The following is a 26,123-nucleotide window of genomic DNA, read 5'->3' on the forward strand; positions in this document are numbered from 1 at the left end:
AGCCTCAGCAGGGGGAACTGCCCTGTGGCAACTCAGTGAGGTGTTGACTCTGAGCCCCACAGCTCTGGTGGCCCCTGCTTGGCGCAGGAGGGGAGAGGCAAGGGATTGTCTCCCAAGCAGACACAGCCTGGCTGCATAGGGAAGTATGGGGGACCCCACTACTGCCACCAATATCTCTCTGGGAGTGGGGGTGAGGTCGGAGGGGAGCTGGGTCCCTATGAGGCACGGGGAGATCTGTTGGGGGGCTGTATGGGGGGGAGCTCTCCCTGCCACAGCACCCCTCACGGTGGGGGCATCCCAAAGGCAAAGGGCCAGAGGCAGTGCCACCCCGAGGGACTGGCACCTCCCGCCTGCCGCGTGGTCTGTGCCTGGCAGGGGTCATGCCCTGGGCGGGGGTGCGGCTGTCACATGGCTCGTTGCGGCAGCAGGGACATGGGCCAGAGGAGCCACAACCGGCCGGATTTGGGGAAAGAATCACTTCCCCTTTTCTACCCGCCTGGCCCCTGGCAGGGCCTGTGTGTGCAGGGGGCACAGCCCTGCCGGTGCCCCTCACTCCCGACCCGCAACCCCTGATAGCCCAGCCCTGGGATCCCGTCACCCCCCCAGCTCTGCCGGTGCCCCTCACTCCCGACCCGCAGCCCCCTGCTAGCCCAGCCCTGGGATCCCGTCACCCTCGCAGCCCTGCCGGTGCCCCTCGCTCCCGACCCACAGTCCCCTGCCAGCCCAGCCCTGGGCTCCCCCAGCTCTGCCAGTGTCCCTCACTCTGGACTCGCAGCCCCCTGTTATCCCCCCCAGGCTCTCCCGCTCAGATCTGCCACTGTCCCTCAGTCCCAATATGCAGCCCCCTGCTAGCCCAGAACAGGGGAGTGGGAGTCAGGACTCCTGGGTTCTATTCCTGGCTCTGTCCTGACTCGCTGGGAGAGCTCAGGTTCGGTTTCCCGCTCTGCATCATGGGGATAAGGATCCCGACCCTTTCCCCAGCGTGGGGTCGGGGTCGGGGTCGGGTGGGTGCGAGGCAGGTCCCTGGCGGCCCCTCGAGCGCTCAGAGCTCCTGGCAGGGCTCTGATCTCACAGCCCCCCTTCCCCTCCCCCCCGTGCTAATCAGGGCTCACACATGGCCTGGTGCGACTGGAGCTGCAGATTAGCGCCCAGCAGCCCCTAACGGCCATCAGCCCCAGGACCTGGGGGAGCTGCTGGGGGGGATCAGAGCAGCTAAGGGGGGGGAACCTGATCCCGGCTCCCCACCTCTGTGCAGCCATTGCCCTGGGGCTGGGATCCCCCCAGACCTCTTGGGAGGCTGCAGGCGCCGTGGCGGGGGACTAGAACCGACTGGGCTGAGGCCTGGCGAGCTCGTCTCACGCAGGCGTCAGGCCGTGGCTGCTGGGCTGGGAGGGAGCGAGGGAAACACTCATCTGCCCCCTTCTCTGTGCCCAGTGGGGCAGGGGGAGAGATTCAATGGCTTCTGGGATCAGGGGTGAGAGTGAGGCTGGGGGTAGGCAGAGGGGACCCCCGGGGGAGGCTCCCCACTGAGGTGGGAATCGGGTATGTTGTTCCCCCAGCGCCCGGCGGGTCAAAACCCATCGCCAAACTCCCAGAGGCCAAGGCGTCCCCGGCCTCAGACCCAGGATTTGGGGACGTGAAGCTGACCCAATTCCCCCCCCCCGCTTGATTATTCCAGCCCTGGGCCCCATCCCAGCTCTTTGGTGCCCCTCAGTCCGACCTGCAGCCCCGTTCTAGCCCTGCCTTCGCTCCCGTGCCCACCGGGGACTGATCCCCCGTGTCTCAGCTGGAAAGTTCCCCGCTGCTGGAACTGGAGCAGATCCGGGGGGTTTATCTCCAGCTTTGTCCCGGTATCAGAGCTGGGGCAGGCGGCTGGGCCGCGCTGGGGCAGGCCGATAAAGCCCATGTGGATGGTGATCTACGTCCGCGCGCTTCCCCGAAAGCAGCGGGCCAGGTTTGGGGAAAGGGGGGTTGTCTCTGCAGGGAAGGCCCGACTTAGGGGGTCGGGGGGGGCAATGGGAATCAGGGGGAGACGGAGCCACCAGGGAATAAGAGAGTAAACAGCTGCTTCAGTCAGTCAGGATCAGAACCCAGGAGTCCTGACTCCCTGCCCCCCTGCTCTAATCACTAGACCCCACTCCCCACCCAGAGCTGGGGAGAGAACCCAGGAGTCCTGGCTCCCTGCACCCCCTGCTCTAACCACTAGACCCCACTCCCCCCAGAGCTGGGGAGAGAACCCAGGAGTCCTGGCTCCCAGCCCCCCTGCTCTAACCACTAGACCCCACTCCCCACCCAGAGCTGGGGAGAGAACCCAGGAGTCCTGGCTCCCAGCCCCCCTGCTCTAACCACTAGACCCCACTCCCCACTCAGAGCTGGGGAGAGAACCCAGGAGTCCTGGCTCCCAGCCCCCCTGCTCTAACCACTAGACCCCACTCCCCACCCAGAGCTGGGGAGAGAATCCAGGAGTCCTGGCTCCCAGCCCCCTGCTCTAACCACTAGACTGTACTCCCTCCCTCGGTTGGGGTCAGGAGGGTGGGGTTCCCTGAATCTTGTTTTGTTTCTCAGGAAATTCTCAGCATTTCTGGTTCCTTGTTTCCTTTGATGAAATTCGAAAGGGGCTGAGGCCGGAAGAGAGAAAATAGTGTGGTATAAAAATCCAGGAAAGGCAGGGTTAGGGGGACAGAGAGTGACGGGACTCCTGGTTCTCTCCCCAGCTCTGGGAGGGGAGTGGGGGCTAGTGGTTAGAGCAGGGGAGCTGGGCGCCAGGACTCCTGGGTTCTCTCCCCAGCTCTACTGGGTGACCTGTTCTGGGCCTTGTTTCACCCACTAGAACCTGTCTGGGGGCATGACAATGATTTGTATTTAGGTGGCACCTCCTGTGATTCATAAACCCTCCTTCCCACCTGGAGGCCCCGGCCCGGTGCTGTGGTGGGGGAGGCCCCTCGCCTCCGACCAGTCAACCACGAACCTTCCACGCTGCTCTGGTCGCTGCGCCTGTAGCAGTACCCCCATTTCACAGGGGGTGAAACTGAGGCACGAAGGCGGGGCACGTGTGTGTGATTTGGCCAAAGTCACCCAGCAGGTGAGTGGCGGGAATAGTATGTACGAACTCTGACTCCCAGCCCCCTGCTCTAACCACTAGACCCCACTCCCCTCCCAGAGCTGGGGATAGAACCCAGGAGTCCTGGCTCCCAGCCCCCCTGCTCTAACCACTAGGCCCCACTCCTCTCCCAGAGCTGGGGACAGAACCCAGGAGTCCTGGCTCCCAGCCCCCCTGCTCTAACCACTAGGCCCCACTCCCCTCCCAGAGCTGGTGGGTGTCCTGACTCTCTGGCAGCATCCAGCGGCCCCCCAGCGGGAGAGGGCTACCAAATAGCATCAATCATCCCTCAATGGGCAGCAGCCCCGGCTACTGATGGGCCTCACGAGAGGCACCTGGGGGCTGAGTCTAGCAGGTGCCAAGCCCTGGGTTGCTGCCAATGGGGGTGGGTGGGGGGCTCTGCCCCTTTATAAATCTGCCCCTGAGGGGGGCAGAATCTGCAGCCGCTTTGAGATCCCCGGTGGGGTGGGGGCATGAGATAATTTCCCAGCCCTGAACTACCTGGGACCCCCCCTCCACACACACTTCGAGTGAAATTAACCAAGTCCCCAGCTAGCCCCCCCCCCCCCCGTGGGCCACACCCCTCCTTCTGATTGGCCTAGAGGTTCCCCTTATCACCTTGGCTAGCCAATGAGAGGGGGGCGGGAAAGAGGGAAATGTAGCGTTTGAAGGTGGGGGAAGCTCTGCTCAGAGGGTGTCTCGAGGCAGCCAGCAGCTGGGGGGGTGGAGGTGAGAGGAGCACGTGAGGGGGCAGGGGGTTGTTTCCCCCCCACCAGCCCTTGGGCTCTGATTCCCCCCCAGCCTGGCTCTGAGCTGGGGCCCGGCTGGCCATGGCCTTTGCCGACGCCGTCTTGCCCTCCATCAGCAGCCTGGCTGGCTTCTGCCACTTCCAGGAGAAGCAGTCGGAGATCCTCAAGGTAAAGGGGGACTGGGGCGGAATTGGGGGGTAGGAGCTGCCCCTGACCTCTGGCCCTCGATGGATTTGCTCCAAGGGGTGGAACTTGTCGCCGCTTTACTGGCTGGGTGGGTGCCCGGGCTGCCCGCAGCAGGGTGTGGGTGTGTGTGTGTGTGTGTGGGGGGGTCACTTTTCTCCCTCCTCTCTGGTGTGAAGCTGTAGCTGTGCTGCTCCCCAGAGGTGGCTGCATTTCTAGGCTCTGTGTTTTTGGGGGGCAGGAAGGTTTGGGAGCTCTGTTGGTCTAGGCAGGGAAGTGATGGGGGGGGAAGAGGACTGTTCCTCCCCCCCCTCCCCCCCCCCGTCCAACCTCATCGCAACTCTGCTGAATTGCACGGGCAAAGCAAATCCTGTTCCGAGCCCCCGAGTGCCCTGGGGTAAGACCAGCGACCAGGTGCCTCCTGTCTGCAGTCGGAAGAGGAGGTGGGCAGCCTCTTCCCTAGGGGGAGGTTTCACTGAGTGGTGGGTCCTGCTAAGCCATCGCGCATGGGGCTGTGGGGCAGGACGCCTGGGTTCCATTCCTAGTTTGGGGGGTGGAATCCCAGGGTTCACCTTAAAGGAGCTTCCAGTGAATGGTGCCCCTCCATCCCTGCAGTGTCCCCCACTATCCTAGCCCGGGGCTCTCCCAACAGTTCTGCCGGTGCCCCTCACTCCCGACCCGCAGCCCCCTGCTAGCCCAGCCCTGGGCTCCCCCCAGCTCTGCCGGTGCCCCTCACTCCCGACCCGCAGCCCCCTGCTAGCCCAGCCCTGGGATCCCGCCCCCCCAGCTCTGCCGGTGCCCCTCACTCCCGACCCGCAGCCCCTGCTCGCCCAGCCCTGTCTAATCACTGAGCGTCAGCTGAGCCTCTGATCGGGGCTTTTTATTGAGCCTGGAGAGGGCCTGGGCTGAGAGCAGCCAAACTCACTTCACTTGCGTGATGAATGTCTGTCCCCGGAGGGGGGCCCCACCTCTCCTTCAACATCCTGTCTGCGAGCCCCATCCCGGGGCGCTCTCCCCTCTGGGCAGCCGGCACGGCCCCGTCCCCCCGCTCCGCCAGGAGCTGCTGCGGGGTCCTGATAACCGGTTCTCTTATCTCTGGGTCCCAGCACGGCACAGCGTTGGAGCCGGTCCCATGGGCCCCACAGGCTGGGCTGGGCTCGGGGGAGGTTTGTGGCCGGTTGGTCTCTGGAATTTCACTCAGTAAAACAAAACCTAGCTGGAAAAGGGGCAAGACGTGCTTAGTGTACGAGCTGAGGTTAGAACCCAGGAGTCCTGGCTCCCAGCCCCCTGCTGTAACCACTAGCCCCCGCTCCCCTCCCAGAGCGAGGGATGGAACCAGAGTCCTGGCTCTAACCACTAGTCCCTTCTCCCAGTGTCTCCTCTGGCCTGATGGAGCCTGTTGGTTTCCTTTCTAGTGGTGGAAGGTGGAAGAAGCCCTGGACCCCCCAGCGCCCGGCCCCACGGACCTGCCCCAGCCCCACAGCTCCCCGCAGCTCAAACAAGAGGCTGAGGACTCCTGCTGGGACCTGGACTTCCTGCTCAGCAACTTCCCCAGCACAGAGGCCGGTGGCCCCGGCCCAGGCGGGGGGTTCGAGGCGGGGCCCGGGCTGTGCCAGCCGGAGGCCTACAAGGGGCAGAGCCCGGGCGGGTACCCATCGGGGGCTGGGCTCCCGGGCCCCACCAGCCTGGTAGCTGAGCTCCTGTCAGGGAACGAGCCCCTGGGAAAGGGGGGAGCGGGCACCTTTGCGGGGCATCTGCTGGCGTATCCCTCCAGGCTAGACTGTGAGGCCCCGCCCCCCGGCGGGTACGGGGAGCCCCAGCCCGTGGCCCTGCGGCATGGCTACCAGCTGACGTACGGAGGCTACGCCCCGCTGGCCCCCACCCTGCTGGCCCGGGGTGCCCCCTACTGCCAGCTGCCGCAGCCGCCCCCCTACGGCCTGGGGGGCGGCTACCAGGCCTTCTGTCACAGCCAGTACCAAGCCCGGGTCCAGCTGTACCGGGGCAGCCCAACTCTGCCCTCCCTGGCGCCCGCGGGCTACCTCGGCCTCCTGGCACCGCCCGTCCCGCCGCCCGGGGAGCTCCCAGCCAAGCCCAAGAGGAGCCGCAAGGGCTGGGGCCACAAGCGCCCCACCAGCCACACCTGCAGCCACCCCAGCTGCGGCAAGACCTACACTAAGAGCTCCCACCTCAAGGCCCATCTCCGCACCCACACAGGTGTGTGGGGGGGGGGGGGAGAGGGGGGCTCTGACTGCACAGCCTGTGCTGGCTCCAGTGTGGCACTGGGGGGGCTGATCTTAGGGGGTGGCATGGGGCAGGGGCTTGGATGGGGGTGTTGCAGGGTGGGGGGATCAGGGGATGCTGTGGGGAGTGTAGAGGTTTGGGGCTGCTGTGGGGAGGACTTGGAGGGGGCTGCTTGGAGCAGGGGGGACTCGGGGGGGGGGGCTGTGGGGAGGTCTCTGGGGGGGACACTGTATTGGGGGGGTGCCGGGATGTGGGGGGGGGGCCTCCTGATGCAGGAGGTGCTGGCTCTCTGAGACGGGAAATGTCCTGTCCCTTTCGGGTTGTGGAAAACGCCTGAGGCTCTGGTCCCTGCATCCTGACCAGGCCCTGAGGCAGGGGCTTTCGTTCTGCCTCCCTGCACTTCCCCCGCAGTAGGTACAGGGGCCGTCACTTCCTGTCCTAAATGTTTGATGGGATTACTGTGTGGCTGCTAAACAGCCCCTGCGCTCCACCCCAGAGGTGGCTGCATCTCAGTGCTGGATCCCTGTATAACCAGTCGTCGGGCTCCACCCCAGAGGTGGCTGCCTGGGCTCAGGTGGGCGAGCTGGCCTGAGGTGACGTTCCCTCCCTTCCCGGCAGGCGAGAAGCCATATCACTGCACCTGGGAGGGCTGCGGCTGGAAGTTCGCCCGCTCGGACGAGCTGACGCGCCACTACCGCAAGCACACGGGGCAGCGCCCGTTCCAGTGCCAGCTGTGCCAGCGTGCCTTCTCCCGCTCCGACCACCTGGCCCTGCACATGAAGAGACACATGTAGTGACTGCGCCCAGCTCTGCCTGCACCACGGACTGGAGCGGCCGCGCCACCAGCGTAGCCCCGGGCACGGGCCTGTGACTGCCACGGATGCTCAGGGCCAGAGGGGCACTGGCCAGCAGCAGAATTGGGGTGTGGGGGGGTTAAGGCTTCTCCTGGGGGAATGGACCTGGGGGGTTGTCTGCCCCCCCCCTCTGAGGGCACCAGGGTGATTTGGGGGCTGGTAGTTCCCCGGTTGGGGGGGGCAGGGGATGTACAAACTCAGCTTGAGGGAGGTATTGTGCTGATCCATTGTGTGTGTTGGGGGGAGATTGGTTGATCCTGGATCTCCCCACTTCAGCAGCCCCCCCACTTCTTTGTCCAGTGCCAGCTGCTTCCTTGCAGTGGGGAACCCCTCCCCTCCTGGGGGTGCCTAGAACCCCTCCCTCAGGGATCTGTCCTGCCTGATGGTACCTGCAACTCACCCCCCTCAGAACCTGGCCTCTCATGAGCAATGCCTAGAACCCAACCTGCCTGCTCTAGGGGCACCTAGAACCCGACCCTCTGGAGATCCCTCCTTAAAACCCCACCCCTAGGGGGTCCCCTCTTGCAGGTGCCCCATAGTGGCAATGAGCCCTTTAAGCAACTCAGGCTTTATAAACTGCAAGAGGTGGGAGTCCAGCCTCTTTCCCCCGTAGGGGGCGCTGGCTTTGCTCTGGCCCTGGGGCAGGGAACTGGCTGGCTCGGGGGTGGGGACTGGGCCATGAGGCCTTTCCCTGCTCGGGGGCGCCGCCTCTGACTTACTTTGATCATTAAAGAACCAGATGTAATTTCCAGCTCCATGAAATGAGTTTGTGGGTCTCAGGCCCATTCCTATGAGCCTCCTGCCCCACTGCAGAGGCTAAACTGTTATAATCCCTCCCTCGGGGCAGGGGTGGGGATTGGGCCTGGCCCACGGGAGATGGGTGAGGAGAAGCAGTGGGGGGCGGGGGTGAGGAATTCTCTGAATGAACTGGCTCCATTCAGAACAGCTGCTGGCCCTGGCCTCATCTCACAGGGGTAGCAGCCAGACCTCCCAGCTCTGCATATACACGTTGTGGGACTCTTTGAAGGAATAAATTTACGCCGTGAGTGAGTCTTTGCAGCTTCGGGGACCCAGTTCTTCTCTCTCCAGCCATCAGTTCTGTAATTCAGATGCCTGTGCCCAGATTCTGTTTCTGTTCAGTGTGTTTCTCCCCCTGCCTAGTGTGTCTCATATGCCCTATACTGCTATCAGTGAATGGGGATTCCCCTTGCTGTGTCTTCCATGCAGACTCCACATCCCAGTGTGTTTGAACCTCTAACCCAGGAGAGGGTTGAAATGAAGTTATTTCTCCCCTGGCTCTTTGAAAGTGTGTCCTGGTGGATTGAAAAGTAACAGCTGCAGGGGGAGACTCTGCCCAAGTGTCACAGAAGTGCTTACCCAGGTTGGGGTCTCTGTCAGGCTGGGTGCTGCACAGTGAGGAACAGCTCCTGCTCTACATTGCCTCAGTTTCCCCTCCCACCCCGTGTTTCCGAATGTGAAAGGGACTTGCCCCACTCAGAGAGCAGGTCTGTGGCAGAGTGGGGAGGAGAACCCAGGAGTCCTGGCTCCTGCTAGGGGGCCCTGGCCAGGCAGCCTCCCAGAGCCTAGTGAATACGACTGAATTTTGTTTAATGGCTGCATGGGGGCAGCGCCTGGGAGGCTGGGTGCACAAGGGGTCCTGGGCTGAGATCGGGGCCCCTGGGAGCTACCGTAATGCACCTAATAAATCATGTACCACGCCCGGCACAATGGGGTCCTGGGGTGAGCTCGGGACCCCTGGCTGCTACCGTAATGCACCTAATAAATCATGTACCGCACCCAGCACAATGGGGTCCTGGGCTGAGATTGGGGCCCCTGGGAGCTACCGTAATGCACCTAATAAATCATGTACCACGCCCGACACAATGGGGTCCTGGGGTGAGATTGGGGCCCCTGGTGTTACCGTAATGCACCTAATAAATCATGTACCGCACCCAGCACAATGGGGTCCTGGTTTCTGACTGGGGCTCTCGGGTGCTATGGTAGGTCCCTCCCCTAAGTGGCTTCTGCCCTGAATTCCCAACCTGCCATTTTAACTGAAACATCATCACCCCCCGCTAAGCGCTCTCCTGCCCCCCCCCCCGGAGGGGCTCTCCGGCTAGTTATGAGCCTCGCCAGCGGAGAGGGGCGTTTCGGAGCCCCAGGGGAAAGCCGCTCCCACTGCCACACTATCAGCTGGTCTCATTTCAGTATAAGACCTGCTGGATTAATGAAAAATAAACCTCCTCCAGGCTGCACCCTTTCCCGGCCGCGAGTCTTTCCAGGCCTTGGCCCTGGTGGGTGGAACCAGCCCTTACACTGGTGCATTTTGCCTTCACACGCTTAAAACAAGGATTGAAAATAAATCTCGGAGCCCATTCTACTGCCTTTGGGGCGATCGGCCTCCCCTGTCCCTGGGGGCAGGGCTGTTCAGCCCATCCCCGGGAAGGGATCGGGGTTCAGAGGGTGAGCAGGCTTCCTGCAGAGTGCTTGAACAGATTGGGCTTAGTTACCTCCGCCAGGAGATCTCGAAGTGGGACCTCAGACTATCAAAGGACGGGGCTCAAGCTGGAGGAAGCTCCACCATGTAACGCGAGCTCGGGGGACAGTCAGCGCCAGGGAGTGGTGGCGAATTCAAATCCAATCCAAGGAATGATGCCCACGTGGTTAGCCAGTGGAACTCACTGCTACTGGATGGTGCTGAGACCGGGGCCTCGGGAAGAGGGCTGGGAGGGTGAGCCGGACCCTGGAACGAGCCAAAGGCGGCATGAACGCTGCTGACAGTTTGGGAAGGGCTATTAACCTTGTACCGCGACGTGCCAGGGCTGAAGGGGATCTCTAGCAGAGCGCACGGTGCGACCTATGCGGGGGCAGGTTATCTCCCAGGTGGTACTGCAGGGGGTCTTACATCTTCCCCTGGGCAGGCGGAGCCGGGATGCCGGGCTAGACGGGCCTCGGCCAGGTCTGATCCCAGTTCCTCGTTTGATTGCGAATGGGTGTTTTCCTACCAGTGCGACTCTAGCTCCGGGACGTTCTCCAGCTGGGTTACCCGGGGGGCTCAGCCTGGGGGCCCCCAATGGCCCCGATCCACGGATCGCATCAATTATCTTTTTACCAGCAAAAACAAGCGGTGGGGGGGGGGGGGGGAGGACTGTGTAGGGTCGCTGCTCCCCCTGGTGGTGGGAAGGTGCAGCTGCCGCACTACCCTGCAGCCTGGCTGGTTTAGGGGGTCATCTTGCAGGAGAGCACCCCAAATCCAGCCCTACCCCCAGCCGCTTCCGTGCCCAGGCGGATCTGGGAGCGTGTGGCTGACGCGTCTGTGAAACACGAAGGGACGCTGCCCTTCGCAGCAGCGGGGGGTCAGAGAAGAGCCACAGGGATGATGAAAGGGTTAGGAGACAAACCTACCAACTTAAGGCTGCCCCCCCGGGCTCCTGGTGGGGAGTCAGTGCCCGGAGCCCGGGCGGCTGCTGGGCTCCCCACGGGGAGCTGGGAGCGTGGGTGCCAGCCGGGTTGGGAGCAGGGAGCCAGGACCCCAGGGGTCCCCGCAGGTAGTGGGGAGCCGGGGCAGCAGCCCAGCTAGAAACAGGAGCCCAGGACGCAGCCGGGCTCTAGTTGGAACTTCCCACCCACCCCGGGGGTTCACAGCAGGGAATTGTTTCCCGGCCGCAGCCCGGGAGCTGTGAAATGGACAAGGGCAGCCGGCAGCCCCTGGAAGTCACGCAGGGTCTACAGGGACACGGCGTCACCCTAACTGCCCCGACACACGCCCTGCGCCTCTGCCGGAGGTGGTGTAATGATCTCGGTGTAGCGGGGCCCTGACAGCGGCGGGAGCACGGCCGTAGTGTGGACACTGAGGGAGTTAGTGTCCACACTACCTAACCCTGGAGTGTAGACCAGGCCTCAAATAGCCCCGTGGATTTCGGGTAACGCAGAGAGGCGGGAGGGTCGTGGGGAACAACTCGGTAATCGTGGGCTCTTCCCACGGCTGGAAGAGGGTGAGAGTTACTCATGGGGCCGGGGCCAGGGCCCCGAGGGGCGGGGTGGAGGCTCCATCACTGACAGCTTGTCTAGCTGGCCGGTTTTTCCAGGTGAACCGCGCGAGTTCAGACGGATTCATTCAGGGACGGGCGACGGCCTGAGTCATGCGGGCGGGGCGATGGAATCGGCACACGGGGCTTTGCAGCAACGGGAGCAGGTGGGGCCGCGAGAACGTCTTAGCTACAGCGCACTGGGGCGGCCCCTGCTCAGGGAAGAGGCTAAAGCCTCTCAAAGAGATAGAGAACCCCGTCGTGCCGGGCGCTGCCCAGACTCCAACCGAGATCAGGGCCCCATCGGGCCCGGCGCTGCCCAGATCCCGACCGAGATCAGGGCCCCGTCGGGCCTGGCGCTGCCCAGACCCTGACTGAGATCAAGGCCCCATCGTGCCAGGCGCTGCCCAGACCCCAACCGAGATCAGGGCCCCGTCGCGCCAGGCGCTGCCCAGACCCCGACCGAAATCAGGGCCCCGTCGTGCCGGGCACTGCCCAGACCCCGACCGAGATCAGGGCCCCGTCGTGCCGGGCGCTGCACTGACCCCGACCGAGATCAGGGCCCCGTCGTGCCGGGCGCTGCACTGACCCTGCCTGTGATGCAGTCCCTACCCTCAAGAGCTCATACCCTGAATAGACACCTTGTGTGGAGGGGAAACTGAGGCACGGCGCGGGGACGCGACATGACTGAGGTCAGAGGCAGAGTTTGGGCCCGGAGCCCAGGCGTCTGGACTCCCAGCTGAATGCAGAAGCTTTTGGGCCAGGCCGCCCCTCTCAGACTAGGCGGGCGGGGGAGAGCGCCCCCTGCTGTGCCCTATGGGGACAGTCACCCCCAAGGCCAAGGGGTTGCCCTGTCCCTCCTCCCTCGGGGGCGGTGTGAACTGGCCACCACCCCAGTATGGGGACGGGGATGCCCAGTAGCCATGGATACAGGGACCCCTCCCACATATTCCCGGCTCTCTCCCAGGTCTGGGGGGGTTGTTATAGAGATACAGCCCCCTCCCTTGTGTTCTATCCCGTGTGTTCTAGCTGGTTGCTAAGCAACCTGTGGTATGGCGATGGCAACCGTAACCGGGCGATGTGGGGTGGCTACCGGCCCAGTCAGGGGGGAGGGGCTGGGTCACATCAGACCGCCCCCCTCCCCGTAAGAGAAGGATGGATGCTGTGTGAGTGCAGCCTGCTATGGGTCTGAGCTCCAGTACTGCTGCCCCCTGCAGGGGGATTCCCCTGTCCTGTCCTGGCCATTGTGTAGTGGGAGGGCAACCGGGGGGGGGGAGGGGAGCGCTCAGCCCTGGCTTTACTGTCCGTGCCAGGCATTGCCCCCCCCCGCCTCCCGCTATGCCATAGACCAGCCATGGCCTGTCCCCCCCTCTTCACTCCCAACCACTCTGCAGGCCCTCCATTGCCCTCAGCCCGCTCCCACGGGAGCCGTCCCCGGGCCTCAGCCGGTATGGGGACCTCTGTAATGACTGGCGGGGGGGGCAGCACGTGGAGAGCGGCCCTAGGTGATGGAGCCCCCTGTCGGTGGTGGGTGGGGGCACCCCCTCGGGGGGTCTGCCTGGCGCCGGGGGGCCCTGACGCCCGCTGTGCTGCAGGAGCGTGGCGGAGGAGAACGCCCGGCTGCAGGAGCTCATCGCGGAGGAGCTGGCGCAGGCCGAGCGCTGGCAGGGGCACTACGAGGGGCTGCTGGGGCACCAGGCCCGGCTCCACGCCCTGCTGCAGGCCCAGAGGTGAGACCCCCCCCAGCTGTGGGGTGGGGGGGCGAGGCAGGGAGCCTTGGCGGAGGAGGTGCATGGGGGTGGAGCCTGTGCTGTGGTCCCTGGGGGGCAGGGAGGGCCATGCCCTGGGTGTGCCCCCCCACCTCATGCCCCCTTGTCCCCGCAGCCTGGAGTCTCTGGAGCAGGCAGCCCGGGCGCTGCGGGACGAGCTGGAGGAGGCTCAGGGGGCCTTGCGGGAGCAGCAAGAGCAGAGTCGCCGGCGCCACGTCCACCAGCGGGTGAGAGCGCCATGGCAACCAGCGCCACGGCACCATGGGGACCCACGGCAACCAGTACCACAGCAACCGGTGCCACGGCAACCAGCGCCACGGCACCATGGGGACCCACGGCAACCAGTACCACAACAACCAGTCCCACGGCAACCAGCGCCACGGCACCATGGGGACCAATGGCATAGCAACCAGGGGCCAGATTGGAGCCAGCGCCCCCTAGAGGGGAAAGGCCCCGAGCCTCATTCCCTGCCCTCCTCCCCTCAGCCAGTTCCCGGCCCTGGGGCCGATCGGACCAGCACCCCCTAGAGGGGACAGGTCATATATGTCAGTTCTCATTCCCAGGAGCCATCTGGTCCCCCTAGACAGGCCAGCAGCAGGGGGATGTGGCTGCAGATTCTGGCGAGTGGGGTGGGGTGGCTGGGCAGGGTGGGAGCTGTGGAGGGGGGTCTGCATTTGCACAGGACTAGGAGCCAAGCCCCCCCTCAAGGGATCAGTCCCACACCCCCCCCCGCTTTGCAACAGCAATTTCCCCTCACCATGCAGGAGAAAGAAAACCAGAGATTGGCTGAGATCATCCAGGAGCTGGAGGGAAAGGTGAGTCCTGGGGGGTGGGGGGCAGTAGTTAGAGTGTGTGTGGGGGGCTGCGAGTCAGGACTCCTGGGTTCTATCCCTTGGGCCTCAGTTTCCCCAACTGGCCTTTGAGGTGCTCTGGGATCCACATCCAGCTAGGGTCATTGTTCACAACTGGGGCCTCCGTTCCTTGCGAGGGGGCGCCCTGCAGGTCCCACCCAGTCCTTCCCACCACCATTATTCCCCCCCCCCGCCCCCGTGTGCTCAGTGTCTGCCGCTCCCCCCACAGGTCTCCAAGCAGAGAGCGTGGGAGAAGACCCACAAGCAGGCCCTGCAGCAGCTGCGGGTGCAGGGGGAGGAGCTGCAGGTGAACTGGGGGGCGGGAGGGCTGGGGCTGGGGCGCGTCACTGAGTATGGGGGACAGCAGTGCAGAGACCAACTCCCTCATGGACCCCCAGGGCGGGGAGAGCCCCTCCTCACACACACCAGCCCCCCACCCCGTGATGCTCCCCCTGCACCCCACAGAGGGGGCAGCTGGGGCACCAACAAGGAGATTCCCCCCCCCCCCGCTCAGCTCCCATTTAGGGAAACTGAGTCACTGAGGTGTGCTCTGTCCGGGAGGGACGATGGCTTCTGAACCATGGACGTCCACCCAGCGCGGGTCTGCTGGGGAATCCGGACCCCACAGGGACTATTCCTGAGGCACAAGGGAAGGTCTTGGGGGGTCTCTGACACCCCTTCCCCCCAGCCATGGGCAGCAGCAGCTCCTGTGGTGGCAAGGGGAGGGGAGTGGGGAACCCAACTGATGGACAGGGCTAGTGTGTGTGTGTGTGTGTGGGGGGGGGGTTATGGGCAACCCTGTGTTTTTCCTCCCCCACCAGAGGCAACTGTGGGACATGGAGGCCAAACACCAGGCCAAGGCTGACAGGATCCGGGAGGTAAGGCCAGGCCCCAGCTCCGGGTCTCAGCACAGGCCCCTCACTCCCGACCCACAGCCCCTGCTAGCCCAACCCTGCTCCCCAAGCCCTGCTGGTGCCCCTCACTCCTGACCCACAGCCCCCTGCTAGCCCAGCCCTGCGCCCCCTGCTCTGCCGGTGCCCCTCACTCCCGACCCACAGCCCCCTGCTCGCCCAGCCCTGCCTCCCCTGCTCTGCTGGTGCCCCTCACTCCCGACCCACAGCCCCTGCTCGCCCAGCCCCTCAAGTCAGTTCATGTCCCTCCCTGGAAGTCTCCTACCGCTTGGTTTGAGCAGGAGCGTGGTAGGATCACAGGGTTTTCCAGCTGGGATGGGACCAAAGAATTCCCTCACATCTTGGGCCGAGGGGCTGATCTCTGGGACCTGCCCCCTCTTCCCTCCCCCGGCCCCAGTCAGCCCCCCCCCCCGCATCCTCCTCCCTCAACCTGTGCTCCCATCACAATCACACACCCCACCTAGAACCTGCCCCCCCAACCTTCCCCCTCTGCACCCTGTTCCACCCCAGCCTGTGCTCCCTAGAACCCCCCCCACCTTCCCCTCTGCACCCTGTTCCACACCAGCCTGTGCTCCCTAGAACCCCCCCAACCTTCCCCCTCTGCACCCTGTTCCACCCCAGCCTGCCATCCCTAGAACCCCCCAACCTTCCCCCTCTGCACCCTGTTCCACCCCAGCCTGTGCTCCCTAGAACCCCCCCAACCTTCCCCCTCTGCACCCTGTTCCACCCCAGCCTGTGCTCCCTAGAACCCCCCCAACCTTCCCCCTCTGCACCCTGTTCCGCCCCAGCCTGCGATCCCTAGACCCAGCCAGGTTTTCCCAGGGTCGCCCCTTTGTGGAGTTTTGTAGCTCTGAGGTGGCCGCCCAGAGCCTGGTCTGCACCCGCTAGCCCAGGGTTGGCAGAGATCAGGGCAGCTCTCTGGTTGGTTTCACGGGCTGTAATTAACGAGCGGTGTCCTTCTGGGCCCAGACCAAAGCCACACTCCTGTTTGGGGGCGGGGCTGGGTTTAGAAGCAGCGACACATGGAAGAGCTGAGCGGGACCATCCACGGACTTGCTCGAAGGACCCAGGTACGTCCTGTCCCCTCCCCGGGATTGAATCCAGCCGGGTTTCAGGGAGCCTCACGGGTCCGGCTGCAGGGCCCAGATCCTGCCTAGGCTCCTACGTCCCCTGATTCCGGTGGAGGAGCCTGAGCTCGGGAAAGCAGCTGGCAAAACCCAAATTCCTTCCTTGGCCAGGTAGCCTGGTCCTCCAGGGAGTGGGGGCTGGGCCGGGGCTCGGGACACCGCGGGCCTGTTCCCTGATGGGAGACCTTGGGCATGATGCGGGGCCCTGATCTCGGTCGGGGTCTGGGCAGTGCCCGGCACGACGGGGCCCTGATCTCGGTCGGGGTCTGGGCAGCGCCGGGCACGACGTGGCCCTGATCTTGGTCGGGGTCTGGGCAGCGCCGGGCACGACGTGGCCCTGATCTTGGTCGGGGTCTGGGCAGCGCCCGGCGCGACGGGGCCCTGATCTCGGTCGGGGTCTGGGCAGCGCCGGGCGCGACGGGTCCCTGATCTCAGTCGTGATCTGGGCAGCGCCCGGCACAGGGTGGCCCTGATCTTGGTTGGGGTCTGGGCAGCGCCCGGCGCGACGGGTCCCTGATCTCAGTCGTGATCTGGGCAGCGCCCGATTTCGGTGGGACCATCTCACCATAGAACCATTGGGTGCCGGGTTGCCTGTGCGAATCCAGCGGGTGGCGGCTGGACGCCGTTCCCAGCTATTGAGTGGAATGTGCTCACTGGGGGCTCAGGCTAACGCCGGCGCATCCTGACCCTGTCACACGTCCACACCAGCCCCATGGGCTGAGGCCTGACAGGGCCACAGAGCCCGAATTCCCCTCTCCCCGGGGCTGGGGGGCTGGGGGGGGGCTGTTGCAGGCGATCGGATTGTAACCGGGGTGGGGGTGCGATCTGGTCCCTCCAAGGTCCTGCACGGGAACATCAGCTGCTGGGGCGATCGGGTGCTGGAGGCTCGGCAGGAGGCAGAGCTGTGAGTGATTGGGGGGCAGCCCCCCCCCCCACCTCCCTGGGATCCAGATCCCAATGCCTGGAACTCAGAGCCACCCCCCCCCCACCCCCGCAGACCTCCCCCGAGCGAGGTAGAGAAGCAGCTCCCTTAGCCGGCAGCGGTATAAGGCTGTTATATCAGGGCGGAGCAGGTGTTTTGGGGGGCCCTGGGTGGGGCCGGGAGCCCACCCAAGGCTCCCTGGGTCTGTACCGGCCTCTCCAGTGGTGTGGGGGAGGGGGGGGCTGATGGGTAGCCAGGGGCATTGCTTGGGGGGACTTGGGGGGTTCTGGGGGACAGCCACTGACCGGGGCTGAGACATTGTCAGCAAGTCGTAACCCCCCCTGCCTAGGATGGGAGTGAAGATGGCTCAATTTCAGGGGGACCCTGGTGTCATGGTCACCCCAGCCCCGGGCCTTAGATACTGGTCACAGGGGTGGGGTGGCACCCAGGGGTGGCTGGGCTGGGGCTGTGCTGCCGGCTTGGGACCCATAGGAGAGCAAACCCCCCTGCTTCAGCCTGTGGCCCCCCGACCCCCAACACAGGCAGGGCCCAACAATGGGGGGACCCCCTGGACCAAGGGGACCCCAGGACTCAGACATGGCCCCTGGCTGGCGCTGGGTGGGGGGCCCAGGGGTGGGGCCTGGGGGGCCCCTCTGAGCTGGCCTCCACTGGGGGGGAACCTGTCAGACCCATTCCTCCCAGATTATGGGGGTGTCTTGGGGGCACTAACGTTGTATCCTGCCTCAGCTTCCAGAGGGAGGCGCTATACGGACCCCTGGGGACCCCGCCCTGCAGCCTCCTGTGGGAGGAGAGAGTGCGTGACCAGACGGTATGGGGGAGCCGGGGGCAGGATCGGAGGGCTGTGGGCAGAGCTGTGCTGGGCAGGGGGGGCAGGAGGAGAGTGGGGGGCTAGGCTGGGAGGAGGTGGGGGTCAGGCCGTGGGGGAGGGGGGCTTGTAGGAGGCTGGGGCCAGTCTACAGGGAGAAGGGGGAGGGGGAGGGGAGTGGAGACAGGGGGAAGTCTATGGGGAGATGGGATTGGGCAGCGGGAGGGGGGGACTGTTTCCAGTGCGGGGCTTGGATGGGGACAGCCAGTCTCTGAAATTTGGGGGGCATGTAGGGGGCCCACATTCCCCTGGCCCTGCACCCCAAGCCCGGGCGGGGGGGCTCCATCTCACTGGGTTTGTTGTTCCCTCCCACCCAGGAGAAGCTGTTGTGTCAGGAGTCGGGGGCCTCAGGGCCAAGGGGGCGACTCCCCCCCAGGTGAGGAGCCCCAACAGGCAAGGAGGGGCTGGGGCGGTCTTGGGGGGGATGAGTGGGACCAGGGCTCTGGAGCTGGGGGGCCAGGACCTGGGAGGGTCTCTGGGGGGAAGGGGGCTTTGGGGAGCATGGGGGGAGGGGTCTGTGGGGGGCGAGGACTGGGGACAGGGCAGGGGCAGTGTCTGGGGGGTAGGGAGTCCAGGGGGGCAGGCCGGGGAATGTCTGTGTGTCTGGGGGGTGCATGGGGGCTCCCCCAGGCCCCCCATCTCATGCTGCCCCTCGTCTCCCCAGGCTGCGGCTGGCCGGGCAGCTGTTCTGGGCCCTGGCCAAGGGCCTGTTCCTGGCCCTGCTGGGCCCCCTGGTGCTGGGCCCCCTCCGCGCCCTGCTGTCGTGCCTGCCCCCCGTCTGCCGGGCCCTGGCTCTACGTGTGCCCCAAGGAGACGCTGCCCCCCTGAGCCACGTGGGGCTGAACCCCAACCGCTAATAAACAAAGAAACCACAGGAACTTGTCTCTGGAGTCATTTCCCCCCCCCCCAGCCCCCCGGATCAGACCCATGGGCCTTCCAGCCTGGGACCCCCCCAACCCGCCACATCAGACCCATGGGCCATCCAGCCTGGGACCCTCCAGCTCCCCACATCAGACCCATGGGCCGTCCAGCCTGGTCTCCCCCTCCCCCCCGATGGGCCCATTTAGCCTGGTATCTGGTCCCATCTCCGACCCCAGCCAGTTCAGTGGCTCAACACCCTGCCAGCCCAGGGGGACGGGGGGAAGTGGGTGGGGACATGGGGGACGGTTCCCTGGATCCCAGGGAGCTGGCTCTTCTCTTGGTGTCACGCTCCACTGCCCAGCAGCGAGGAGTTCCACAGGGAGCACGGGCTGAATGAGCAGTGCTGAAGGGATCTGCCTCCCAGTGAGGGGCGGAGCTGGGGAATCACATTAGCTTGGAAGGAACAATTGGGCTCTGGGGCTGGAGTAATTAATAATTGATCATTAATAACCCCAATTCAGGAAACTCTCCCCCTGGTCTCCAGGCCCCTACCAGCGATGAACTAACTGGTTCTCACAGACAGGCAGCAGTCGCGAGGCCATTATCCATGTTGTGTGGATAGGGAAACTGAGGCAAAGAGCACACACCGATTAGAGCCAGGACTAGAACCCAGGAGTCCTGACTCCCAGCAGTGCCCCTCCCCCTCGCCTCAAACATGACCCCACTCCCACAGCCGAGAGTGGAACCCAGGAGTCCTGGTTCCCAACCTTCCCCCATCCCATGCTAACCACTAGACCCCAGTCCCCTCCCAGAGCCAGGGGTAGAACCCAGGAGTCCTGGCTCCCAGCCCCCCTGCTCTAACCACTAGACCCCACTCCCCTTTCAGAGCTGGGGAGAGAACCCAGGAGTCCTGGCTCCCAGCCCCAGCCCCACACACCCTGTAATTAATACTCCCTCCCGGGCCCACAGGACTAATTAAATTCTTAATGAACAATTAAGTCGTTAGCTGGCAGGAAACTCTCCCCCGGGCCATCTCCGATGGGACCCACATCCCAGCCCCCAACCACCCCCCCTTTACACCCACCGTGCCCCATAGCCCGGCCCTGGGGTGGGTTGGGGGCTGGCTGGGAGCCGGAGGGGCGTGGCGGAGGAGGGGCCCCATAGGTCACGTGCTGCCCAGCTGGGGAAGGGGAAGTGGGGCTGGCGCAGCGGGGCAGGCAGAGGGCAGGTCTGGGAGCTCCTGGGACGCGGCGCTTCCCTGGATCAGGTAACCTCCGGCTCCGAGCCCCAGCCGGGCAGCCCCAGAACAAGCCCGGGGCAACGGCCCCACGCCCACCCCAGAGGGGCTGCATCTCAGTGCTGGGCTGGGGGTCCCTGTGCAAACAGCCCCCCTGCCCCACCCCAGAGGGGCTGCATCTCAGTGCTGGGCTGGGGGTCCCTGTGCAAACAGCCCCCCTGCCGCACCCCAGAGGGGCTGCATCTCAGTGCTGGGCTGGGGGTCCCTGTGCAAACAGCCCCCCTGCCCCACCCCAGAGGGGCTGCATCTCAGTGCTGGGCTAGGGGTCCCTGTGTAAACAACCCTCCTGCCCCACCCCAGAGGCGGCTGCATCTCAGCGCTGGGCCAGGGGTCAGGCCACTGCAAGTTATCTGCTGGGTTCAGCCCACAGGCCCCCCAGAATTCAGCCCCCCCATCCACCCCCACAGCGGCATGGGCTTTATGGGTTTATGTGGGGTCAGTGCAAGGGGAAGGGGCTGGCTTGGCAGCCCCCAGAAACTGACTCTGTGCAGCCCCAGAGAGGGGGGTGCCCAGGCAGCAGCAGGGAGAGACCCCCTCCAAAATGCTCCTGCCATGGAAGGACCCCCCTGGGGGGACAGAGCCCTGGTGCTGTGGCCAGTTCAGCTCCACAGAATTTGGGGGAAAAAGAACTGGGGGGGTGGGGGGGTCCAAACATAGAATTGGGAGCCAGGACTCCTGGGTTCTGTCCCCAGCTCTGGGAGGGGTGGTGTAGGGGCTAGTGGTTAGAGCAGTGGGGGCTGGGAGCCAGGACTCCTGGCTTCTATCCCTGGCTTGGGGAGGGGAGTGGGGTCTAGTGGTTAGTGCTCTGGACGTGAGGTGCATAGGAAGCCACTGCCCCTGCTGGAAGAGATGCGGCAGCCTCTGTCTCGTGACCCCAACCTGCCCGCACTCGCGCTTTGGCTGGCGTCTGCAGCTGGGCTCCCCCAGCCGGTTCGCTCTGCGCTTTCACAGCAGCGTCAACAGAGGCTGGGGAGGGAGCCGGCCTTGCAGATGAACCCCCCACTCTGCCCCCTAAGGGGGGATCCCTCTAAGGCCAAGTGGGGCATGCTGGGATCCGTCACCCAGTGCTGAGATGCAGCTACCTCTGGGGCGGGGCGCAGAAGGGACCCACCCGCACTGCTTTGCTTTGTCCGGTCCCCTCCCCCCGAGCCACTGGCACAGAAAGAGGAATTGGTTTGAGGAACTCGGGGCTGGGACGGGAGCGTGAGTGCTGGGAACAGGGCCGGGCCCCCCTCCCCACCTTCCATTTGTGATACCGGCCCAGGGCGCCTCATCCCCGGAAGGACGTCGGCCTCACCGAGGGGCCTGCAGACAAGCCACCCAAATGATCCGGGGGTGGCTAAAGAGCCCCCGGCTTGAGCTCCCCACTGATTCTGGACACCTCCAGTTTGGGAGCCTCCTGCCCAGGGCCCGAGTCGGGCACCCCTGGCTCACCCAGACATCAGTGGACGTGAGGAGCAGCTGGTGTGTAGAACCCAGGAGTCCTGGCTCCCAGCCCCGACCCCATCTCTCACCCACCAGATCCCGTCCAGCCCCCGGAGTCCTGGGTACAACCTTCCTGTCTAACCACTAGGTCGTCCCACCCCTCTGAGAGAACCCCCGAGTCCTGGTTCCCCGCCTCATCCCTGCTTTGACCCACCAGCCCCCCAGCCCCTGCTGGTGCCACCCTGGTGGGAAGCGGTTGTTTCTGTAGGGCCTACATGTGTGTGTGACTCCCATGCGCCTCCCGGTGGTACCTGTGTGCGTTGCAGGGGCTGTTCCCATCGGATCCTGCTTGGTGTCTTTCCCCCCCTCCCTCAGGATGCTGCCCCTTTTCATCCTGGCCGTGGCCCTGCCCCTGCCCCGTGTGGCTGCGGGGGGCATCTCCTGCTATGACGATGCTGGGCAGCCCGTGGACTGGTGAGTTCCCTCCTCCCCCTTATGCCAGCCCCCCCATTCACCCTGTAAAGGACAGCGTGCCCCTGGGGCTTCGCTGGGAGCACATCCCCCACGGGCTGGCTGGGCGGGTATCTCCGCCATGGCACCTGTGCCAGGATACCCCTGCTCCTGGCATCGGGGGAGGCGCTGGGGCTCCCTGTGTATGGCTCCCCCCCAGGCAGGGGTCTGGCCCCAAAGGGTTAACAGGGTCCATTCCCCCCTCCCCCCCCCCCCAGGTTCCTGGCCTACAAGCTGCCCCGGCCCCAGCACAGCCCCCCAGCCGAGGGCATGCGCTACATGTACCAGGATGCCCGCTCCGGCGGCTGGGTGTCCGGCCGCGCCCTCATGAACAGCACCCAGAGTGCCGTGGGCAGGACCCTGCTGCAGCTCTACCAGGGGGCAAACAGGCGGGTGAGTCGGGGGGAGCTGGGGATAAGCTGGAACAGAGAAGGGGGCAGTGGGGCAGGGGAGGTGGAGCTGGGTGAGGGGGTGAGGAGGCTGTGGAGAGGGATGGGGCAGCTGGAGGGCAGTGCGGGGAGCAGGGGCGGGGGCAATGGGGGAGGCAGAAACTGGGGAGGGGGAAGTAGGTGAGAAGCTGGGGAAAGAAGGAGGCAGTGGGGGTACGGGCAGGAGAGGGGGCTGTGGCGGATGGCTGCGGGGGAAGGGGCAGCGGGGCAGTGGGGGGCACTGGGGAGGGGCAGTGGGGGGCACAGGGGCAGGGTGTCCCAGCACTCAGCCCCCCCCATTTCTGTTGCAGACGGAGGACACGGCCTACATCCTGTACAATGACCAGCCCCCAAAGAACGTCACTTCCTCCACCAGCACCAGGGGGCACACCAAGGGTAACCCCCCTCGCCCCCGGCACGGCCAGCCTGAGCCCAGCTGGCGCCAGGGGGGCCCAGAGGGGCATTGGGCAGCATCTCCCCTGCTGGGGAGGCAGCGAGTCTTCCCCAAAGGAGGGAGAGAAACATGGGACTGCCCCAGACAGTGACCCTGGCTCTGGGAGGGGAGTGGGGTCTGGTGGTTAGAGCAGCGAGGGGTGGAGCTCGGAGCCAGGACTCCTGGGTCCTTTCCCCAGCTCCAGGAGGGAAATGGGTCTAGTGTTTGGGGGGGGCGTGCTGGGAGCCAGGACTCCTGGGTTCTCTCCCTGGCTCCGGGAGGGGAGTGGGGTCTAGTGTTTGGGGGCGGGGGGGCGCGCTGGGAGCCAGGACTCCTGGGTTCTCTCCCCAGCTCCGGGAGGGGAGTGGGGTCTAGTGGTGGGGGGAGGGGGGCACACTGGGAGCCAGGACTCCTGGGTTCTCTCCCCGGCCATTTGGACCCCGACTCTCCTCCCTTGTGTCCCGTCTCCCAGGCGTGGTCCTGCTGGACAGAGCCCAGGGTTTCTGGATGCTGCACAGCACCCCCCACTACCCGCCCCCTGTGCCGGAGACCTACGCCTGGCCCCACAGCGGCCTGCACAACGGCCAGTCCTTCCTGTGCGTCACCTTCCCCTACGCCCAGTTCAAGGAGATTGGTAGGTGCTTCGTCTGCCCGGACGCCTGGGTCCTCTCCCAGCCTGGGGAGGGGAGTGGGGTCTGGTGGTTAGAGCAGGGGGCTGGGAGCCAGGACTCCTGGGTTCTATCCCCAGCTCTGTCAGGGGAGTGGGGTCTAGTGGCTATAGCTGCGGGGGAGGGGGGAGCCAGGACTCCTGGGTTCTATCCTGGATTTGAGTGGGGAGTGGTGTTGTACTTAAAGTCCTGCACAGGACCTTTTCAGGGGGAATAAGGCAAAACACCACATTTATTAGTAATACATGTATTCCTTAACACTGTATTATATGCATAGAGATATATATAGTGCACTTACACACACACACACACACACACACACACTTCGTCTTGTTGTTGTTACCAACTGGTTGCTCCCCTTAACTGCACTGGCCAGGTGAGTTAGATGGGGGAGGGGTGGCGCCGGGCTTGTGCCGCTCCGGATCGATGCTCCCGTGTTGACACGACGAGACCCGGGGTCCTCTGCAAGACACCTCACTTTTATAGCAGCTTTCCTCTCCTGCAAATCTGTACCAGCTTCAAACTCTGTGTCTGTGTCCATTGGTCCTTCTGGGGGTTGTCCCGCTGCTGCAAAGGGGGTGTTTCCGAAAGCAGGTGCTGGCTCTAGCCCCCGAGGCCGGCGGTGTGTCTGCTTGTCTTTAGGGAGCCCACGGGACAGGGTTTATTGTCCTCGGGTCTGGCTCCCAGCCCTTCTGCAAGGGTTGCAGCTGCCTGGAGGTGCTGCCTTCCTCATCCACACCTCCTTCATTCAACAGGGCAATTGATGAAGGGGGTGGGGGGAGATCTTGTTCTACTGCTGGCAAAAGACATTTTTCTTCTATCTTATTCTACCCTTAGGGGCTATAACATTATACCAAGGGGGAGGGGGGAGCCAGGACTCCTGGGTTCTATCCTGGATTTGAGTGGGGTGTGGGGTCTAGTGGCTATAGCTGCGGGGGATGGGGGGAGCCAGGACTCCTGGGTTCTATCTGAGCTCTGACGGCTCTGGGGACTGATTCTGTGTCTACCCGAGTGAGGGTGCAGCCTGGCTGTGGCAGAGTGACACCCACGCCCCATGGCTCAGTGGGGCACAGTCTCCGTGGCCTGTTGCTGGGGCAGCGTCTGTGATGGGGACACCCGGGGCTGGGCTGAGCCCTGGCAAATTCGTGTCACCGGGGAGGGAGGCGGGGGGGGGGGCTGCGGGTCTCGTCCCGCAGCCCCCACCCTCCCCTCCCCCAACTCACTCTAGGCACCCAGCTGAGGTTCTCCGACCCCGAGGTGTTCGACGCCCGGGTGCAGGGGGTCTTCGCCCAGGACCTGCCCGACCTGCGCCTGGCCTCCGAGATGAAGCACGTGCAGGAGCCCCCCTGGAACCGCAGCGTGGCCCTGACCTCCCTGGGGGGGCGCCGCTTCCGGAGCCTGGCCAAGTTCCGGCTCTTCCACGACGGTGAGAATGGGTGGGAGGGGGAGGTCCCAGACCCACACTCATGCATGGGGGGGCTTGTGTTGGGGCTTATCAGCCCCCCCCATGGCCTTATAACCACCCCAAGTGGTGCTACCCCCCAACACCTCGGCCTCCCCAGATCTCTACCCCCCAGCCTTCTATCCTCCCTCTGATGTGTTCCCCCAGATCAGCCCCACAGTGCCTGTGACCCCCCCCATTTCCCCTCCCTCCAGCTCGCTAACCCCCCCACCCCGCTCTCTGCCCCCCAGTTCTGTACTCTGGCCAGCTCCCCCTGAGGTCTCTTCCCCCCCCTCCCCCCCCTGGATCAACCCCACAGTGCTGGCCACGGGTCATTTCCCCTCCCTCCAGGTCACTAACCCCCCCCCCCCCCCCCCGCTCTGCCCCCCAGATCTCTACTCCGGCTGGCTGGCCCAGGCGCTCTCCAGCGACCTCTACGTCCAGTTCTGGCCCAACTCGCGGGGGGTCCTGCCCTCCAACTGCTCAGGGCCCTACCGGGTGTATAACATCGAGGAGTTGGGCTTCCCGGCCCCGGGGCCCGACTTCTCAGCCACCGTTGACCACTCCAAGTGGTGCGTGAGCACCGAGAGCGCGCCCGGCTGGGCCTGCGTGGGCGACATGAACCGCAACCTGGAGGAGGAGCAGCGGGGTGGGGGCACCCTCTGCCAGCAGGACCCAGCTGTCTGGAAATCGTATTATGCCCTGGTGCAGGACTATAGCAAGTGCAAGGAGGGGAGCGGGGGCTAGTGGGTGGAGGTGGGATGGGGAGTCAGTCACTGCCCCTTGACTCTCTAGGGGGAACCTTTCTGTGCCTCAGTTTCCCCATCTGGGACAATTGCACTTACCTACCTCTCTGGGGCAGTGGGGTGGGGGGATTCAATGGTGCCTGCGAAGCAGTGGGGGTCTCCATGCCCCTGTATAAATACAATAATTATCCTGTGATTTCTAAGTCAGTCTCGTGATTTTCTCGGCCCGATGCCTGAGGGCGGTGCTGTGGGGGCAGTCAGGATGGAGGGGCGGGGACATTCCTTCAATAACCAAGGGGCGCTAGAGGGGAGAGGTCAGTGCCAACCAGGGACAGAGGACACCTGGGTTCAATTCACTGTGTTGCCTCTGCCTCAGTTTCCCCAACTGTACAAGAGGGAGAATAGCTCTTACCCACAGCGGGGTGGGGGGAGGGGGAGGATAAATGTTGTACAGGCCAGGAGCTGCCCAGATGCTAGGGTGACCCGGCTGTGATCAGTGAGTCCCCGGCCCAGCTGGGGGAGGAGTTTAGGGGGTCCCGCTCTGCCCCCAAAGAGGTGCTCCAGGGCAGGAAGGTTCACAGGGTCACCTCCAGGCTGCTGCATGGGAAGTCTCAGCACCGGTGAGGCTGGGGGGCCCAGTCATGGGCGCTGGGGAGGCCAAATCTCTGCTCTGGTTACCAATGAAGGTGTGTG

General features: G+C 64.7%; 3 protein-coding genes across 4 annotated transcripts; all 3 read left to right on the forward strand.

Moving 5' to 3' along the window:
* The first annotated feature begins 3,804 nt into the window (after positions 1-3,804).
* On the forward strand, positions 3,805-7,930 carry KLF1 (KLF transcription factor 1). The gene is made up of 3 exons (XM_054012733.1): positions 3,805-4,017; positions 5,448-6,246; positions 6,892-7,930. The coding sequence occupies exons 1-3, from the start codon at positions 3,931-3,933 to the stop codon at positions 7,065-7,067; spliced, it is 1,062 nt and encodes a 353-aa protein (XP_053868708.1). The 5' UTR covers positions 3,805-3,930; the 3' UTR covers positions 7,068-7,930.
* A 1,138-nt stretch (positions 7,931-9,068) lies between these two features.
* On the forward strand, positions 9,069-18,478 carry LOC128828475 (uncharacterized). Its single transcript, XM_054013174.1, has 11 exons — positions 9,069-9,127; positions 12,550-12,660; positions 12,751-12,885; positions 13,040-13,151; positions 13,689-13,739; positions 14,597-14,653; positions 15,697-15,756; positions 16,653-16,717; positions 17,483-17,564; positions 17,939-17,997; positions 18,286-18,478. The coding sequence occupies exons 1-11, from the start codon at positions 9,069-9,071 to the stop codon at positions 18,476-18,478; spliced, it is 984 nt and encodes a 327-aa protein (XP_053869149.1).
* A 1,192-nt stretch (positions 18,479-19,670) lies between these two features.
* Positions 19,671-25,626, forward strand: DNASE2 (deoxyribonuclease 2, lysosomal). 2 transcript variants are annotated; one of them, XM_054012430.1, is made up of 7 exons: positions 19,671-19,749; positions 21,580-21,678; positions 21,933-22,107; positions 22,454-22,538; positions 23,048-23,209; positions 24,472-24,669; positions 25,076-25,626. In XM_054012430.1, the coding sequence occupies exons 2-7, from the start codon at positions 21,581-21,583 to the stop codon at positions 25,429-25,431; spliced, it is 1,074 nt and encodes a 357-aa protein (XP_053868405.1). In that variant the 5' UTR covers positions 19,671-19,749; position 21,580; the 3' UTR covers positions 25,432-25,626. The 2 variants fall into 2 exon arrangements, with proteins under 2 accessions (XP_053868405.1, XP_053868404.1); XM_054012429.1 differs by having other exon boundaries at positions 19,677-19,749; positions 21,531-21,678.
* The last annotated feature ends 497 nt before the right edge of the window (positions 25,627-26,123 follow it).

The sequence above is a fragment of the Malaclemys terrapin genome, chromosome 23 (assembly GCF_027887155.1).
Source record: "Malaclemys terrapin pileata isolate rMalTer1 chromosome 23, rMalTer1.hap1, whole genome shotgun sequence".
Taxonomy (NCBI): Eukaryota; Metazoa; Chordata; order Testudines; family Emydidae; genus Malaclemys; species Malaclemys terrapin.

What these genes read in the sequence shown, in the direction of transcription:
- KLF1 (XM_054012733.1), top strand. Translation starts at nt 3,931, where the DNA reads ATGGCCTTTGCCGACGCCGTCTTGCCCTCCATCAGCAGCCTGGCTGGC. An exon ending in AGCAGTCGGAGATCCTCAAG is followed by an intron (nt 4,018 to 5,447) that starts GTAAAGGGGGAC and finishes TTTCCTTTCTAG; the next exon opens with TGGTGGAAGGTGGAAGAAGC. An exon ending in CCATCTCCGCACCCACACAG is followed by an intron (nt 6,247 to 6,891) that starts GTGTGTGGGGGG and finishes CCTTCCCGGCAG; the next exon opens with GCGAGAAGCCATATCACTGC.
- LOC128828475 (XM_054013174.1), top strand. Translation starts at nt 9,069, where the DNA reads ATGTACCGCACCCAGCACAATGGGGTCCTGGTTTCTGACTGGGGCTCT. An exon ending in GCCCTGCTGCAGGCCCAGAG is followed by an intron (nt 12,886 to 13,039) that starts GTGAGACCCCCC and finishes TTGTCCCCGCAG; the next exon opens with CCTGGAGTCTCTGGAGCAGG. An exon ending in AGGGGGCGACTCCCCCCCAG is followed by an intron (nt 17,998 to 18,285) that starts GTGAGGAGCCCC and finishes TCGTCTCCCCAG; the next exon opens with GCTGCGGCTGGCCGGGCAGC.
- DNASE2 (XM_054012430.1), top strand. Translation starts at nt 21,581, where the DNA reads ATGCTGCCCCTTTTCATCCTGGCCGTGGCCCTGCCCCTGCCCCGTGTG. An exon ending in CACCAGGGGGCACACCAAGG is followed by an intron (nt 22,539 to 23,047) that starts GTAACCCCCCTC and finishes CCCGTCTCCCAG; the next exon opens with GCGTGGTCCTGCTGGACAGA. An exon ending in CGCCCAGTTCAAGGAGATTG is followed by an intron (nt 23,210 to 24,471) that starts GTAGGTGCTTCG and finishes AACTCACTCTAG; the next exon opens with GCACCCAGCTGAGGTTCTCC.